Source organism: Rhinichthys klamathensis, unplaced genomic scaffold (genome assembly GCF_029890125.1).
Source record: "Rhinichthys klamathensis goyatoka isolate OS25496 unplaced genomic scaffold, OSU_Roscu_1.1 h1tg000323l_1, whole genome shotgun sequence".
In the NCBI taxonomy this organism is placed as follows: domain Eukaryota; kingdom Metazoa; phylum Chordata; class Actinopteri; order Cypriniformes; family Leuciscidae; genus Rhinichthys; species Rhinichthys klamathensis.
In genome coordinates, this window is record NW_026606839.1 from 120,787 (window position 1) to 140,081 (window position 19,295).

General features: G+C 36.5%; 1 protein-coding gene across 6 annotated transcripts in view; it reads left to right on the forward strand.

The window, feature by feature from the left end:
* The window catches only part of adcyap1r1a (adenylate cyclase activating polypeptide 1a (pituitary) receptor type I), a 41,063-nt gene that overhangs the window by 16,823 nt on the left and 4,945 nt on the right, over positions 1 to 19,295 (forward strand). For 2 of the 6 annotated variants that reach the window (XM_056271594.1, XM_056271596.1), the window contains exons 4-12: positions 5,088 to 5,195; positions 6,617 to 6,717; positions 7,377 to 7,474; positions 8,392 to 8,524; positions 14,269 to 14,422; positions 14,653 to 14,713; positions 16,042 to 16,111; positions 16,230 to 16,321; positions 17,343 to 17,426. In XM_056271594.1, coding sequence (XP_056127569.1) covers positions 5,088 to 5,195; positions 6,617 to 6,717; positions 7,377 to 7,474; positions 8,392 to 8,524; positions 14,269 to 14,422; positions 14,653 to 14,713; positions 16,042 to 16,111; positions 16,230 to 16,321; positions 17,343 to 17,426 — 901 coding nt within the window. The remainder of the gene's footprint in view (positions 1 to 5,087; positions 5,196 to 6,616; positions 6,718 to 7,376; positions 7,475 to 8,391; positions 8,525 to 14,268; positions 14,423 to 14,652; positions 14,714 to 16,041; positions 16,112 to 16,229; positions 16,322 to 17,342; positions 17,427 to 19,295) is intronic. The other 4 variants (XM_056271595.1, XM_056271597.1, XM_056271598.1 and 1 more) reach the window with 2 other exon arrangements.

Sequence of the window (19,295 nt, forward strand, 5' to 3'; positions counted from 1 at the left end):
TATTTTGAATTAGGTTTTATTTTTATATTTTAAGGTGTTATAGGACTAGTTTGTATTTCTTTAAAATATGTTTTATGTAGCCTAAGTGTATTTTTATGTCAGTTTTAGTTTGAGTGATTTTAGTACTTCAACTTATATATTTTAATCAGTTGTAAAGGCATCTTTCCATTGTCACTTTAAAAGAAAAAAAGGTTTTCATATATTTTATTTTATTTTATTTCAGCTCTATTTCGATTTCTGAAAGTGATTTTGTAATAGTTTTGCCTTTACTACTGTTTCGCCATTGCATACTGAATGCTTCTTCGCATGCTATTTTTCAAAAATTGTAAATGTTTTAGTATCCTAACAGCTTATTCTATATTTGTGTTTTGTTTAATTTTTTTTTAAATGTTCTTTAGTATGAATGACGCTCTAATGACGTTTATGCTAAAACAGCAGTATGCCCTTTGGGCTCATGACTCATCAATGACGTCACACTTTAATTTGTCTTCGAGTCCAATCGGCAAAATCTCACCAATAAACTGATTACGATCTTAGCAATGACCTTTATAGCAGTGAGTCAGTCTCTGATATGAGCAGATGTGTTCATCTAAAGCTGTTCGCTTTAGAGAGTTTTCAGTAGAAATGATTCAGAGAGTCAATATTCCCTGTCAATATGAACACTTTTATCTGTGTCTGGTTAGTTCACTGTTCTTCCGTCTCTCTCTTGCTCTCTCCCGCTGGTTTAGCGAGCTCTCGTTTGGCCTTTCACGTAATTGGCTTTATGTCCAGATTGGTTGGAGATCTGTGCGAAAGAACATGTGCCACCTGACAGACAAAACCTAGTGCTCTCCACTTTCACTTCGCATAATAACTCTCATATAGAAAAAACAGACAGGCTGTGTGTGTGTGCAGAGAAACTGAACGTTGCTCTAGAGACCCTAATCAAACTTAATGTACAACTTTTAGTTAGTCAGGCTCTTGGCCAAAGTAACTATGACATCATTCCATCCTCTGAACAACAGCGTGATTCATTGTTCTTTTCTCATGTGAGTTAGCAAATTATAATTATGTTAATATAAGTTTTCACTGATTCTGTGAAATGAGCGGTAGAGAAATGTTATTTTTCCATGGAGAGTTCCCAGAAGGAAAGTATTGCTTGAATGTTGCTTCAGTTATGGTTCAAATGAAACAAATATTAGAGATAGAGTAAATTTAAAATTATTGTATTATTGTGTGCATGTGTGCGTGCGTACGTGCATGTGCGTGTGTGTGTGCGTGCATGTGCGTGTGTGTGTGCGTGTGTGTGTTTGGCTTAGGCAAACCCTACATTATGGCAATATCTGAAATCCTTGTCCCCATTTTCTGGTCCCCATGAGGAAAGCAGCTTATAAATCATATAAGTGATGTTTTTTGAAATTGTAAAAATTCAGAAAGTCTACTGTGATGGATTGGTTTTGGGTTAGGAGATGGAATATACAGATTGTACAGTATAAAAGCCATTATGTCTCTGGAAAGTCCCCATAAAACATTGAACCCCAATATGTGTGTGTGTGTGTGTGTGTGTGTGTGTGTGTTTGTTATTTATTTAATTGTTTTTATTTATTTTGTATTTATAGTATTAATTTAATTTCTTTATAGAATATTCATTCATTTATTTAATTTATTTGTAGTCTTCAGTTTGAGACTCAGTGTTTATTTATTTATATTTAGTATTTATAGTGTTCAGATCTCTGCCTTTAGTTTGAGATCTGAGTTTGAGATATAAAGGTCTCTTCTGAAACTCTGGAGATTATTTGTTTTCATTTCTACTGTTGAAAATCAGTTGAAAGTGTTTCAAATTGTTCTTTCATTATACAATAGAATGAAACGGTTTGCAATAGAATAAATGAATGTATCATAAATCCTTCTATGTTAATGAACAGAAATAGACACATTCGAATCAAAATCTGCCGACGTTTTCGTTGCTGTTGTTATACATCAAGAATCTCCAAGTTCTTTCCTTCATCTTTTGCATCCTCTCTTTGCCACTATAGATTGAGTGAGAAGCATTTCTGTAATTAATTCTAGAATCATTTCTGTAATAAGCTGAGGGAAACGAGGAGTCAAATGCAGTTCTGAATGTGATGGATTCTGATCCATATCACATATTGATCATGTTCACGTCCTCGGGCAGGCGCTGAGTCGCAGGAACCCGTGCTGATGCCCCCTGCTGGTTACATTCACATTCACCTTGGCGTCCCCTCAAGAGCTAATCTTAGAAAGGCCTCGGTATAATTGAGAATTAAACGGAGACATCTGTTATAATGTCAGGAGTCCAGATGTAATTGGGCATTGGTGTTTTCAGGAAGACTTGGCTTTATATGCAAAAGAGTTTGCTTTCAGTGCTGATCTACAAAAGTTCTGTTGTGGTTTCAGTAGGAAATACCATGATGAAAGAAACCTTACTGTAAACTCTTACTGGTATCTATCGAAGGTAAGGCTACATAGTTAACATGAACTAACAGTGAACAATCCTTCATTATTATTCTTAATGTGCATTTACTGTATTTGTAAACATTGTGAACTAACAGGAACAAACAGCGAGCAATTATATTCTTAAACGCTTTAAAATATATATCGCTCATTGTTATACTTCATGTTAGCTAATGCATTAACTAATGTTTACAAATGAAACCTTACCGTAAAGTGTTACCGATACTTTAGTTTACAGTAAGGTTTCGTTTGTAAACATTAGATAATGCACAGTAAACTAACATGAACTAACAATTATTTCTACAGCTTTTATTAGTTTTAGTTCATGTTCATTTTAACATTTAATACATTTACTAATAAATAACTGTATTTTAAGTGAATGCACTGTGAACTAACATGAACAATTGTTTTTGTATTAACTACCATTGACAAAGATTATTAAATGTTGTAAAACATATATTGCTCACTGTTAGTTCATGTTAGTTAATACATTAAAGCTGCAGTCCTTAACGTTTGGTGCTCTAGCGGTTAATAAACAGAACTGCATGCGTGTTGCGGAAGAACATTGTAGCCGGAGCTACTTCTCTCTGTTTATGTCTATGTCACGCAGGTACTGGGCTATCCGCAGCTGTACGACCCCAACCAGTCTAAAATAGTCCCAATATAAACACTTATTATAGATGGACTGTATGACTCAGGATAAGACAAAAACACGGTTTCGGAAAATGGATTCAGGATGTACTCGCTCATTTTATAATCTTTGTCCCAGAGTTCAATATGCTCAACCCCCTTTTTCCTAAGCATGTTATTGGCCAAGACTTTCCGTCCCTGGAACGAGCTTCTCATCTATTACAATCCTCTATAATACACAGTAGATGGCATCATAAAGCCTGTTTTTTTCACAGATGATTGCTTTTAAAATATATTATTTGGGGTTTAAACCATTTTGTACGGAGCCCCTAAAGGGACCTTTGCAAAAAAAATTAAAAATAAAGACTATTGCGTCCGCACGCGATACGTTTCTCGTGCGCACGCGATAGTTTCTCTAGGTGCTATTTTATTTTGTATTTGAAATATTGTACAAATATGTTTATTATTGCATTTTTTATCAATCTATTCAATGCCATTTAAAATTAATTTTGGATTTATCATTAATGTGGAGTTAAATTGAATATGACTTTTGATAAGATGAATCAGAGTAGGTGAAATAGCTTTAATGACAGAATTCAATTCTTTAAAATGCACAGGAAAACTATGGATTCGCATAAATTGTTCGTATGTTAAAATATTTCCATAATTATCAAACATATTCATAAGATGATTAATATTCCTGTTAAACCAATTCCTTAAAAATAAGGATTTATTGGTCGCGTTGTAACCAACAGTTTAATAACACTTTGGTCTTTTTTAATCTAGAGGAGAAGTTTAAACTTTGACATCCATGCTCTTGTTTTCCTCAATAGTAATGACAGTGACGCAAATTGTACGCAAACCGGAAAATGTAATGCGTGCACACGAGAAACGTATTGCGTAACTATCGCGTGCGCACGAGAAACTATCGCGTGCGCACGAGAAACTATCACGAAACTATCGCGTGCGCACGAGAAACTATCACGAAACTATCCCGTGCGCACGAGAAACTATCGCGAAACTATCGCGTGCTCACAAGAAACTATCGAGAAACTATCGCGTGCGCACAAGAAACTATCGCGAAACTATCGCGTGCGCACGAGAAACTATCGAGAAACTATCGCAAAACTATCGCGTGCGCACGAGAAACTATCGCAAAACTATCGCGTGCGCACGAGAAACTATCGCGAAACTATCGCGTGCGCACGAGAAACTATCGCGTGCGCACGAGAAACTATCGCAAAACTATCGCGTGCGCACGAGAAACTATCGAGAAACTATCGCGTGCGCACGAGAAACTATCGAGAAACTATCGCGTGCGCACGAGAAACTATCGCGTGCGCACGAGAAACTATCGAGAAACTATCGCGAAACTATCGCGTGCGCACGAGAAACCATCGCAAAACTATCGCGTGCGCACGAGAAACTATCGAGAAACTATCGCGTGCGCACGAGAAACTATCGAGAAACTATCGCGTGCACTCGAGAAACTATCGAGAAACTATCGCGTGCGCACGAGAAACTATCGGGTGCGCACGCAATAGGTTTCGCATGCGCACGCCATAGTCTTTTTTTTTTTTTTTTTGCTAAGGTCCCTTTAGGGGCTCTGTAATTTTGCCAAAATAGAAGAAAAAAATATCTTTAACGAATATTAACAAATGAGACCTTATTGTAAAGTGTTACCTATATAGCAATTTGATTTAGAATTATTCTTATAATCATATACCATGCTATTTACTTGGGACTCTAGTGTAGTTCAGATAATACCATGGTTCATGTTGAAAACAATATATGGTGCAATAATAAATAATTTCCAAATATTGTATTGAGACTTATGCAAGCTGTAAACTTTTGTATTTCCATTTGAGTGTTTTTTATTTATTACCATACTTTTTTTCAAAAAGGCCTTTAAATCTCTGGTAAAAGCAGTCCCAACACATCAAAAACAACTAGCTCCTGTCAGATGTGAGGTGTACTAATGTGAAAATTGTTGTTGTTTTCAGAGTGTCCATGGGAGTGGGACAACCTGACCTGCTGGCAGCCGGCCGATGTCGGTGAGGTCGTGGAGGTCAACTGTCCCGAGCTCTTTGATTTCATGAGTCCAGATGAGGGTGAGAGACATTCATAGTAATGTATTTAAAACCCCTACTTACAAGTACAAAGTATTGAATAAATACTGCAAAAAGATGAATGAAAACTGCTCATTGTTAGTTAAAGGTGCAAAACGCAAGTCTCTGAGTTTTTGCAGAACTACGCCCCCTCTGGCGACAAGCGAAACTGCAACCAGAGTTGTGCACGCTCATGGACCACACGTATCTTTTATTGGATATGTTTTATGTTTCATGTTGTACTATTCTTCCGAACACAATTCCTAGTTTATGAAACTGTTCACTAACAATGGTAGTAAAACCAATTCTGATTGTACATGTATCTAGCTTATGCTAAAGCATTACACATTTTACGCATCATCATTTGTTGTCATACATAGATTGGCCGTATCAAACATTAGAGACTGGGCTATATCTTACCGTTTTATCAAGAAAAAAGCCAACTGAGGATCCCGTTTGAGACCAAGAGCAGACCGGAGATCTCTCCATTTGTTGAAAGCCTTCCCGATGTTGACTCTCGTCTTACTCCGACGCCTGTCTGACTCCAATTTGGACCTTTTGGTGGCACTAGACAAAAATTTTCTTTTCTTTACTTTACGTGGAGTTTGTGTTGGGGTTTGGAGTGGACTACAAGCCGGTCTCTTTGAATCCATCTTCTACCTTTGACGCACGAGTTGTCTTCGCTGATGCGGAGAATGGCGGTGCCGGCGAATATAAACAAACCTGCCAGACATAGCCTGGTGAGCGTGAACGCGCATGACGTCACGCCCAGTCTCAAATTCGAGCCCGAATCCCTCTTATATATTTTACTGTACAGGATTATAGAGGCAATCTCAGTGCGCAGAGAAGGGCTCATTCAGCCCATCAGGCAGTTCTTTAAGCATGTATAGGATAGAAAAACAGGTATTTTTAATATGAAAAGTTGCGCAATGCACCTTTAATGCATTAACTAACAATAACTTATGAGACATTATTGTAAAGTGTTACCAACATATTTTGGTATACCTAATACATGTAATTTATTCCTGTGATGCAAAGATGAATTTTCAGCATTATTACTCCAGTCTTCAGTGTCACATGATCCTTCAAAAATAATTTATTTTGAGAAGAATAAATAGTATAATAAAAATGAGTTAAATATATAAACATGAACAAGACAAAAACTGTATTTCGTATCTTGTCAAAAATTAGAATGTTTTTGCCCTTATTTATGGCGCAGAACAGCAACAATGCTAAACCAACTTTAGGCTATACGTAAGGTCTTGAGTCAGTCAATATAAATGTATGTGGTGATGTATGTACGCTTTTGTTCTTGCAGTTCTGCTGACAGCAGCAAATTTCAGCAGTTGCTTACAGGTTTTTTTAAAAAGTGAGAAACACATTTGATTTATGGCTGTTCTGGTTGTTGCCCTACTGCATTTCAGGGCTTGGCAAGATCAGCAGAAACTGTACGGAGTTCGGTTGGTCTGAACCGTTTCCACACTATGTTGATGCCTGTATGATAGGTTACAACTCAACCAACCCTGTGAGTATTTCATCTGACTGAAATCTAAATGATAGAAACGATTCGGATCATGATGGTCATAACCACCATAGTTATTTAGGGTTATAAGTGACCCCCATTATTTAAAGGTGCAGTAAGCTATTTCTGAGAAACGCTGTTGAAAGCCTGAAAACAGACCCCATTGGTTTTACTATGTTTCACAGAACCAAGATATGCTGTTGTTGTAATGTTAGCAATAGTAACAGGACAGTTTTGAGTGTCGAGCTAATGTGTTGCTAGCAACTTTTGCTTGTATATACTCTTGTGTACTGGATGTTCATGTTTTGTTCTTCCTTGTCATACATTCGCTTTTGTTTTTCATGAAGCATTATTTTACTTTGTTTCAGCTAGAAAGAAACATCCACTCTTGCATTGTGTGTTCATGCATTTGGGGGGCGTAGCAATGAATATCAACAGTGTTTCTCAGAAATCACTTACTGCACCTTTAAATTAGACCAGTTCTTAAAGTAGTGGTAATTTTGTATTTGCATAGTATTTGACTTTATTCGTCGAATTTGTGGTAAGTGTTTACTCTAGGACAGTGCATGCTCTGTATTCAACTCAAAGAAATGGACGAAAACAAAAACCTTTGCAAAATGGCTGCTCACCAAAAGTAATTTTGTTTTTCTCTTCCCTTCAAGGACATGTACTACGCATCTGTGAAGGCTCTCTATACGGTGGGCTACAGCACGTCTCTAGTGTCTCTGACCACAGCTATGGTCATTCTGTGCCGGTTCAGGTCAGTTTTAAAGCAGTGTCATCACACAACATTGACCTTTTCATAACATGCTGTTTCTCTTGAGAACGTAATTTTGTGCTGGTCACTTGAGGAAGATTCAATGGAAAAGGATCCAACCTGCTTGCAAAGGGCTCTTAGGGGGAATCTCTCGAAAACCATGTCATATTTGTCAAGAATTGTGACATTATGTTCAACAGTTAAGCACATTTTAACCTCTGGTCATGTATACTGTATGTATAAATAAAAGGAAATAAATGTTTTAGAAATAATATGAATTAATCGTTTGTCCGAATACTTAACGTGAATTAAGCATATATCATTTATCTTGTTTAACACGTTTATTTTGCCATCATTCGCTATATCCAGCAATGTAAACTATCAGATTGAACACATAAAGGATTTTGAATTAATCGATCTCAAAATCTTTGTATTTCTAAAAAATGTATATATTGGTCAAACTCTATAGTACATGATGAATGTTAAAAACATGGAGTTACCATGATATCTTATAAATACAGGTAGCATATTCTTTTTATGCAAAATATAAATATTTTTATTTTTTGTAAGATTGTCCCCATAACTTTAAAAAAAAATACCGGTTTCCAATTACAATGAAAAAGGATTTTACAGCCTGGTTCAATTGAAGAAGCTTTTCGAGATACACAAAGTACTTTGTTTTCTTTTGGGTTTTTTTTTAGAAATCCTTCTATGTAGCGGTGCTTTCAAGTACCCTGAAACCAAATAGAGTGATCTGAAGAACCTACGTATAATGTAAATTATGATAAGATGCCAAGGGCTTCAAAAGAACTATTGATGAGTGTTTACACAGTCATTGATACAGACCCTCAGCTTCCCACCCAAACACATTAGAATTTCAATCTCATATAATGGCGTAATCCTTGAACGTCTGTCAACAGGAAGCTTCACTGCACCAGGAACTTCATCCACATGAACCTGTTTGTGTCCTTCATGCTGAGAGCCATCTCTGTGTTTATTAAGGATGGGGTTTTGTACGCACAGGAGGACAGTGACCACTGCTTTGTTCATACTGTGAGTAATGCACATCTGCCATTTTGTTTTTAATGCCAATGAACACAATGACCAATCTGATTAAAATGATGTTCACTAATACACAATGAAGCCATTTTATTTGTCATGAAGTTGAGTGCACATCACCAGCTAAATATTACTCATTACTTTTTGCACTTACGGTTTTCGACACCAAGTCAAATCAACATGTTTCGGGCAAAACCATTTTTGAGCGACGGCCAACTTAGTTTTTTCGTTGTGTTCCGCACCGTTGGCTCTAGTCGGACGCTCCCTGGTTTTTTGGACCGACTCAACTTGAAGAATCGGTGTCGGGCCGTCGGTGAGAGAGAGAACTATGATTGGCTGTTCAGTTTAGCAAACAAGAATAAGCGAAGAGCTGATGAAAGCAAGCAAAGAAGTCATGACGGCACAGACAGAACGCTGTTCTAATGTTACGTCATCTTACCTGAGCATTCCACTGCGTGAATATTTTAACATGATCGGAGGGGAATAAAGAACGTGATCAGCATGATTTATATTAAAAATGGTAACCAAGCGCTGCTTTGTTTATGGTTTGTGTACCTGCAGTCTTAGTTTCGCTTTCCCTTTTGGGGAATATAGACGAATATATCTGCTTAAAGGGATAGTTCACTTTGAAAATAATTTTTGGTATGTTTAAGCTTACCTCAAGGGCATCCAAGATGTAGGTGTCTTTGTTTCCGCAGTAGTTTCAATTTTGATATTTTTAGGTCAAACCGTTCTCGTCTGTCAGTCATATAATGCAGGTCTATGGTCACCACCTCAAAGAGCATGCACAGAGAAGTCCAAATTAAACATGATTTAATGACTCGTAAATGTAAGTACGATTTTTTTTTTTTTTTTTTATTATTATCTTGTGCCCTGACTGCAAATCAAGTTTCCCATGCACCTGAGATAATAATAATAAATGAAATGAATGAAATAAGTACACATTGATGGCCTAAGACACGAAGCGAGCGTTTTGTGTGAGAAAACGAACAGTATTTATATCGTTTTTACCTCTTGTAAACACAGCCACGTCCAAGTGATCTGAGGGCGCGGGCGCTTCGGTCTGCGCAAGCGCCGGAAGTGACCTCTCGTGCGGTTGCGGAAAAAAATCAAAACTCAGATCACTTGGACGTGGCTGTGGTTACTACAAGAGGTAAAAACGATATAAATACTGACCATAGACCTGCATTATATGACTGACAGACAAGAACGGTTTGACCTAAAAATATCAAAATTGAAACTACTGCGGAAACAAAGACACCTACATCTTGGATGCCCTTGAGGGTAGGGGTGGGCGACATGAGCAAAAATTTATATCACGATATTTTTCACAGTCCGGACGATATCGATATTATATTGCGATATGAGAAAAAAAATTGGAATCACATTTTAGTACACCTTAGTTAAATTACAGGCAAAATATGTATTTTAACCCTATTACTAGAAAAAGGTGAGGGATTTAATTGGACATAGACCTGAAAAATCTTTTTTTATTGTGCCATTGTTTTTCTCAAAAAGTGCAAACGTGCAACATGAGGTAGGCCTGAATTCACTAGTTATCTCTTTCCACTTTTTATTTTTTGCGGGGGTCAAATAATTCCTTCGTTAATAATTCGTAAGATGAGTAACACTGGAGTTTGGATATGTTTTGGATATGTGAGTTTGGATATGTTTTGAATACGTTATAATCAATAAATATGAAATAGTGTGATTTCAGAGAGGTTTGACACTTAGGCCTACTTCCTGCTTATTCAGTGGTGAGAATTTAATTGTTGTTATTATATATATATTGTTGTCCATTTATCGAACTTCCATACTTCTTATATAGTAATTATATATAACTATGTATCAATTTACTAATGCTCGGACACACGCGGTCTCTCTCACTTGAGGTAAGATAAAACATATCAAAAATTAATTTCAAAGTGAACTATCCCTTTAAATAGACAGTTACCAGTCATGCTAGCTGACAGTCGCCTGTAGTTCTTTCAGTGTGTTCAAGCACAGATTGTTTTGCCCCCGATGCAAGGTGACAACACAGTCGGCTTTCATCAGCCCTAGTTCTTTGGCGTCGGTTTGGTGTGTCCCTACCTTAAGACTCACTACTGCTATACAAATAGAATATATGAAATGACCTGTAGCAGATCTATACAGGTGGAGCTGGGGGAGGTGGAGGGTTTCTGAGGAACCTTGCTGCAAACTGCTACAGCAAACACTGACCAACTGTTTAAATGTTGAGCAGCAAGCTCATTGGCTGCAGATGCAACATGAACCAATTAGCTTGTGCCGTGTAGTTAATGATGTAACTGTGTAATTGTCAGCGCCATCTAGAGTATCATGACAGAACTTGCTGTTTATTAGTGAACCATTTAATGTCCATAGCTCTTATACACTGTAAAAAATTATTTTGTGATGAAGTAAATACTACTGAAAAAAAAACAATGTAATTTACATGAAAAAGTTAGTTCAGGCAAGAATTTAAAAAACTAAGTAAATTCCATATCAGTACTTGATTCAAGCGAGTAGAAATGAAAGCGTAAATATCAACTTAATAAAATTAAGTAAAAATTACTCAACTTTTCTGACACTGGGGTTCCCATCATGCACTGGACCTTGAATAAATAATGAGGTTGATTTTTCACTGGTTTCCAGCTGTATTTACACTGTTTTATCATTGCTTTTGTTGTTAGGATTATAGTAACTTGCCATTTTGTGACATTTCGACTAAATTTTCTGCTCAAAATGACACATTCAAACACAAAAACGATCCATCAAATGTTACCGTCATTGTGTATTTTCTACCAAGTATTGAGGTCTTTGCATTCACATGTTGTTTATTATCTTACATGATGTAGTATAAGTTACTTAGAAGTTCTAAGTAAAGCACATACTGGTATAATTCAATGTTATTGTTTGAGTGAAATGTAATGCAAAGGAAATTTCAACTAAATTGATATTGCTCATCCTTTTACTAGCCAAGTTAAAATTTCTTATTTTATTTGTTACATTCACTTGACTAGGTTAAGTAAAGTTTACTTAATTCCATATTTCAAGTAAATTTAACTTAAATATTTCTAATTAAAGCTACTGATAAATATGTTTAGGTTTTTACTTGGCAAATCGTTGTAAATTTACTAGCTTTTTTCAAGTAAATAAATTTTTTCAAGTAAATAAATTTTTTCAGTGTAGTTAGCTTGAAAATATCTCTAGAGAAGAGTATTTTGCTAAATATTTTACACATTCATTATATTTTTGTTTAACCTTTTGACTTTATTAATTAATGTTTAAAAAAAAGTGCAACCAAGTTTTCATGAAAACAAGTCCTTTTACAGCCACCATTTAAAGGAGCTGTAATGAAGAAATTTAATTCAATTAATCATAAAATGGCCCTGATATGTCACTAGACATTAAGAAATCATGTTCATTTCAAATACTTAAATATCACTGACAACAGTAGTTCGGCCAGGATATTGTCATTTAAAAAGTGAAGTTGCAGCCATCAACTGATGTTGATGTTGTCATGTTGTGTTTTGGTCTGATGCTCCACCCTCCACCTATCTACCAATCACGAAGTCAGTAGTGTTGCGGCATCCGGGTTGCCAGCTCTGCTCTAGTTACCACTTCTTGTAGCAGCCTACGCTCCTGCTGGATCCTGCAGCCTGTCTGGCAACCTCGAGTCAGGGAGGAGGGGGAGGGGATACACCTAGTCATTTGAAAGTGATTGCAGTACCAGTTTTGGCCACAATCTTACATACAGCTCCTTTAAATGTTTATATTTCAACAAGGAATTGTAGTAGAAATATAATTATATAAAAACTGCCTTGTGTACAATTGAATTGTTTATTTACAACTCATTATTTATTGATATGAGTGCTGATTATTAAATAATTGATTATTAAATAAATGTTATTTCCCGTTTAATTTTTCGGCTAAATTAAAACTTTAATTTCGTTTTCCGGTGTCTCTATAAGCTTTGCTTTCACAGTGAATCGCCCACAAACGGATACGTATGAATATGAGATTGAACTGTTGGTCTTGGATGCCATTTGCATGTGAAACCCACAGACTAATAATAACTCGATCCGTTTATGTTCAAGCCCACGTTCTGCAGCAACATGTTCTGTTTCCCCCATCTGTGCCTGACAAACAGCTGTAATTATCATGAAGCCGAGTTCAGCGAGCTCTGGAAATATTCCATTATTTCCATATTAGCATATGAATAGCTTATCAAAACGGGCGCGCTCTCATTATACACCTGAATGAGGGCTTTGAGCTCTTTCCCCCAGCCAATCAGAGGCCGTGGTAAGGACATCACTTAGCTTTGAATTGGTTCAGAGGGTAACTGATGAACATAAGACTTCAGGGTGTTCTGACAAATAGCGGGCTATATATTGTGAATGGAAATGTTCATCTTTCAGACGAAAGGATGCATCACTGATCCAGAAGCGTATAGCTGGTTTAAGCTGGTCATTAGGCTTGTTTGATGCATGCACTTTAAACCAGCAACACATCAGCTACCATGTTATAAAAATCAGCTTGACCGATTGAAGGCCTTTGATAGTAATCATCTAATCAACTAATCTAATTCATCCTAATCAAATAGCCAGTTTCAGTTTTTTGCAATCAAATAATTTCACGATGTCCTATTTTTTGTTGTTGTTGTTGTTGTTGTTGAACATCCTCTTTTACTCTAAAATATGTCGGAATAGGAATTAAGGTGAACTTTGGACATTTCCTATTCAGTAGTGGTCAAAATATTGAAATTTTCACTCATTTATTATTTTCGTGAAATTAAAAAAAGGGGACAATATAGATTTCTGTATGTTTCTGTTTTATAACTGTTGTGGGTTACATTATTATTATAATTAATCATTTTTATGATGTTTGCGACTGCGAGTCAAACTGGTTTTAATACAATTCGCCAAAAATCATACTATAAAAAAATTGTAAATTGCAAATAGCAAACAGATCAAAATTATACAATATTAAACTTACGACTTCAAAAAAACATTACAAAAATGAATCAAATAAATGATTTGATTAAAAACAACAACTATATAACAAATATTTTTTTATAATTTCATTTCACAAACTGTGAATATACTGTATACAATTCTTTTCCAATGTTATTTTAATGTTTGTGCTTTTGTAAAATAATCTTTACTGTCCCAATTCATGCATATTATTTTGCCATTTTGGGTGATTTTAGCACAAAGTATGTGTTTTCTGCTAATGTAAATGCTAGTGTCATTTTTGCCAAATATCAGACCTTATCTGACAGTAAAGTATTATAGTATTGTATAATACTATAATACTTTACTGTCAGATAAGGTCTGACAGTAAAGTATTATAGTATTGTATCGTAATGTTATGACGTGTTGATTGTGTCAATTACTGTGTTGTGAGGGCGGGAACATTTAAAATTCTGTATAAAACATTTGCATGGCCTGTTATATAGTACAGTATTACTTTAATTTAACATGAATAGTTAGTATGTGATTACCTTGAAACCATCTGTTTTGGTCATTGATGATAGTATTGCTCAGCTCTAGTCCAGGTTTAGTTCTTCTTCATGGCTAAAGTAGCGGCATGCAACCAAGTGATTATTTACAGGTTTTTTTGAATGTGCTATACACTTCTGGGTACAGGACACTGAAAACTGTGTCTATACTGAGGTCGTCTGATGGAGTACTAACAGGGATCCACTGGCTTTTCTAAATGTGTTTCTCTGTGTTCAGGTGGGGTGTAAGGCAGTCATGGTGTTCTTCCATTACTGTGTGATGTCAAACTACTTCTGGCTCTTCATCGAAGGTCTCTATCTCTTCACACTGCTGGTGGAAACCTTCTTCCCTGAGAGACGCTACTTCTACTGGTACACCATCATCGGCTGGGGTATGTCACAGTGATGCATCATACGGAAACGGATTGTTACGTGATTGATTATGTGTCACACTCATAGATATGGAAGGAAATGGAGTGCAGCGTCTGTATTAACCGGCCACTGGCTCTTTATGATGTGATTTGTTGTGCTGGCATATGTAATACATTAATATTGAAGGTCTAAATGCATTAGAGAACAGCTTTGAGGTCTGACAGATTTGCTCTTCCTCTCACACTTGCAGGAACGCCCACCATTTGTGTGACCATATGGGCTGTTCTGCGTCTTCATTTTGATGATTCTGGGTACGTGTAATGCCGCATAAACAAAAAGTGATATACTGTAATTGTTGCTTTGATGCCTACGCAGATGCTGGCACTGAACTACACTATTAGCATTCAGTGGCACTAGTCACAAGAATGTTTGGAAAGGAATACAAATGTAAAAATGAGTAATGATAATTGCACAGTATATACTGTATACTGCATACCATTTAAAGCAAATGTATGCAGTATGGAACAATACATGTTTTAAATGAGATTCTACTACTTTGTTACATAACCTCACTATGTTGCATGTTTAATTCGGCGAGTGCCATCTGATGCATATGGTTTAATCCAGGTTTGTGTAAAAAAAAAATTTTTTTAGTCAGTAATGGGTTGATCAACATGTAAAGGTGCAACTCATTTTACGTCTGTAATGTGATATAATAATGCACAATATGACATTTATTAACCCTATAAGGGCTGTATCACATCTCATATGCAAATGTTTAAGGCCTTTAAATTATCATGAAGGAAAAGAAAACTTGTACACAATCTACTACATGCCTTCTGTCCACCTTTAGATCATGGTTCACGTGTTTTTTTGCTGTGAAATACTGATTTTTATTAAGTAAATGTAAGAATAACTTTAGCATTTTTATCAATATTTCACAAATGGACAGAAGCAACTTAGTTCCACTTGATTATCAATACATAATTATCTGTAAAATCCTGTTAAAATGTATCAGATATGATAGGCTACATCAGGCTTTTGAGGAACGTATCAATCATCACTGTATTGCATTGCATTATATGATAAAACTAAAGAGCTTTGATAATAAAAAACAACTGATATTTATGTGCATTTTGTGTAAGTATCTGCTATACTGTTACAAAGATCTCATTAATTTACAGTACAAGCTACCAGAATTTCATCTTACTGTTTGGCCATATAAATATCAGTATCTGTACCAAAATAAAAACTGAGGTGGTTTTCCTCCTGGAGTATGAGCTCCATATTCTCACAATACGAGTCATAAAAGCCTGACACTAAAACTTTTTTATTTAGATTAAAAAAATATATACATTTTGTCTAAATGTTCAATAAACTGGAATCAAAATAATTTCATATGTCAGGCTTTACAAGGGTAAGAAAATGAAAATAAATAGGGTCAATTTTGATTCGAGCACATTGCATTGTGTGCCGGTTTTCCAGGCAGTGTGCGCTGTCGAATATTGTGCATTTAGGCAAATGTAGCCGGGCATCTGGCACATACCGCAAGCTATTCTCTTTCAAAAGCATGTAACTGCTAAATCATGTGACCGAACGGACCAATGGCCAGTTTCTTAAATCAATTGTATTTCTGCAGTTGCTGGGACACGAATGATAATACTGCCCTCTGGTGGGTGATCAAGGGACCTGTTGTGGCATCAATCATGGTAAGCCAAGAAATTTGAATAAAAAAAAAGAAGCTAAATCATGGATATATAAAACATATATATTAATTTATGAATGTATGTGAATGGGAGACATAATAACGCATGCATTTGCTTCCAGATTAATTTTGTCCTCTTCATTGGAATCATCATAATCCTGGTGCAGAAGCTGCAGTCTCCAGACATCGGCGGGAACGAGTCCAGCATCTACCTGTGAGTAGCTGGCCTCAGTCACCATGGAAACAGCGTACTGTTGGTGTGTTGTGTCTGATTGGTCGATATGGAGTATCTCATGATGAACTCGGTGGCTGAAATTAGATTGAAAGTCTTAATAGTTGTATGCAAAAAACTATACTTAATAGCGCTTTATACAGATTGTTTCAAAGCAGTTTTCTAGTGATAAACAGGAAAATAAAGATTCAATGATGTATAGCAGCTCTAAAAGGACAATCGTAAACAGTCATTATTCAGTTGAAATCATTTCAGTGTTGATAGTATAATCGGTAGCATTCATTTTGCATGCATACAGAATTCCTTTTGGAATTGGGTGTAATAATAGAATGTGTGAATAATGTTTCATAGTGTCACAAATCTCCATAGGCCGCTATTTGTTGATTGTTGTTAGAACGGTTGTAGTTTATGTTCAGTAATTTAGTTGTGTGCTGATTGCAGGAGAGAATCCAGGAGGAATCATTGTTGTGTCGATCGAGGTGACGTGTGGCAGTGATTAATAAGATACAATGACTGTTTTTGTTTTCTGGATAAGCCACGTTGTGAATGAGGACTTGTGTCTTAACGTTCACATTAATGCATTTGGCGGATGCTTTGATCCAAAGCGATTTACATTGCATTGAAGGTATACATTTCATCAGTTCTTGTTCTCCCTGGGAATCGAACCCATTACTTTGGAGTTGCTAGCGCCATGCTCTACTGTTTGAGCTACAGGAAGGAAACCCTGACATCTATTGAGATTGACTTTAATTTATGTTTGGGGTCTTAATAGTCTAAATAATTTAGTGCACAAGAAGGACCATATTTAATTTATGGGGCTTTTGCGTTATTTTTTAAGCTTTCGAAGCCTTGTTTATTGTACGGGAAACAGTATCGTGCAAAGTATGTGCTTGAGCTATGAAATGTCCTTGAGGTCTGTTGTGTGCGGTCAGTTTTATCAGTGTGTGTGTGTGCGCGTGCGTGTTCTGTCCTAAAGAGTGTTTGTTGTCTTTGTCGTGTTTAGCAGCTGTGCACAGAAATGCTTCAGTGAGCCCACACAGGCCGCCCAGCATTCGTGCAGGATGTCAGAGCTTTCTACCATCACGCTGTAAGTGTGTGTGTTTGTTTGTGTGAATGTGTGTGCCTGAGTCTGTGTTGGCCAACAAATGTGCATTTTTGTTTTTAAGCTGTGAATATTCCCCGCTGATAGTTTTGGTGTTCTTTTCTGTACATTTGCATGTTTGGCAAATGCTTTTATTGCATTGCATTCCTGTTTGTATACATATATTTCTATCAGTTGCATTCCCCTGGGAATCGAATCCATGCCCATGCTGTCGCTAGTGCCATGCTTTACTGTGTGAGCTACAGGACTTTTACCTGCTGAAAAATGCAGTTGCATCTGTGTTTTGGAACTGGTGGTTTAGGCTGGTCCAATCTGGTTTATACAAGGTGAACTATGCCAGAACTGTTCAAATCAGCCAAGTACTTATGGTTATTGACCCTTGATAAATACTGTATTTAACTACATACCATCTTAAGGTGGTCCAGCTGGTTTTTGGAACATGGCAGATCACTTATTGCTGATCCAAAATGGTCTACCAGCTCAGCCAGTGCAGAATAGCTTAAACCATGATCCCAAAACACAGCTTCCAACACTTTTTGGAGCATTTTTAGCCGATATAAATGTTTGCTGAGCATTTTTTCTTCTCCAAGCTAGTTATTAGATGAGAACTAAATCCATTATTGAGTAGTTGACAAAAAGACATTTCTTGATGCATAGTTGAGTTCTCAGTTGTTTTATTGTAATATCAACTTTATCTCAGATGTTTAGTTCTTCCTATATTTTCAAAGGGGAAAAAATGAAATAATTGTTGACATGCATATGAGTGTCACCATTATGTTCAGTTTAGCTTTAGTTTTTTTTTCATGGACTTTTAGTTTGTTTCTGTTTCCTTTGTTCTAGTTTCCCGCCACTAATCAGTTGTCATGGACATTCATTTGACGAGCACACCTGTCTGTATTCAGTTCATTATCTCTGTGTATTTAAAGGGATAGTTCACCCAAAAATGAAATTTCTGTCATCATTTACTCACCCTCAAGTTGTTTCAAACCTGTATGAAGTTCTTTCTTCTGCTGAACACAAAAGAAGATAGTTTGAAGAATGTCGGTAACCAGACGGTTGATGGACCCCATTGACTTCCATAGTAGGAAAAAAAATACTTTGGAAGTCAATGGGGGTCCATCACTGTTAGGTTTCAAACATTCTTCAAAATATCTTATTTTGTGTTCAGATGAAAAAAGAAATGCATACTGGTTTGAAACAACTTGAGGGTGAGTAAATGATTACAGAATTAAAAAAATTAAGTGAACTATCCCTTTAAGTTCTTTTTTAGTTCATATTCATGGTCCGGTATTGTTTGGGTGTTTGTTCTTGCAACTGTTCTTTGGACTGAAACGTGACAATGAGTACATCTAAAATATATACACTCACCTAAAGGATTATTAGGAACACCTGTTCAATTTCTCATTAATGCAATTATCTAATCAACCAATCACATGGCAGTTGCTTCAATGCATTTAGAGGTGTGGTCCTGGTCAAGACAATCTCCTGAACTCCAAACTGAATGTCAGAATGGGAAAGAAAGGTGATTTAAGCAATTTTGAGCGTGGCATGGTTGTTGGTGCCAGACGGGCCGGTCTGAGTATTTCACAATCTGCTCAGTTACTGGGATTTTCACGCACAACCATTTCTAAGGTTTACAAAGAATGGTGTGAAAAGGGAAAAACATCCAGTATGCGGCAGTCCTGTGGGCGAAAATGCCTTGTTGATGCTAGAGGTCAGAGGAGAATGGGCCAACTGATTCAAGCTGATAGAAGAGCAACTTTGACTGAAATAACCACTCATTACAACCAAGGTATGCAGCAAAGCATTTGTGAAGCCACAGCACGCACAACCTTGAGGTGGATGGGCTACAAC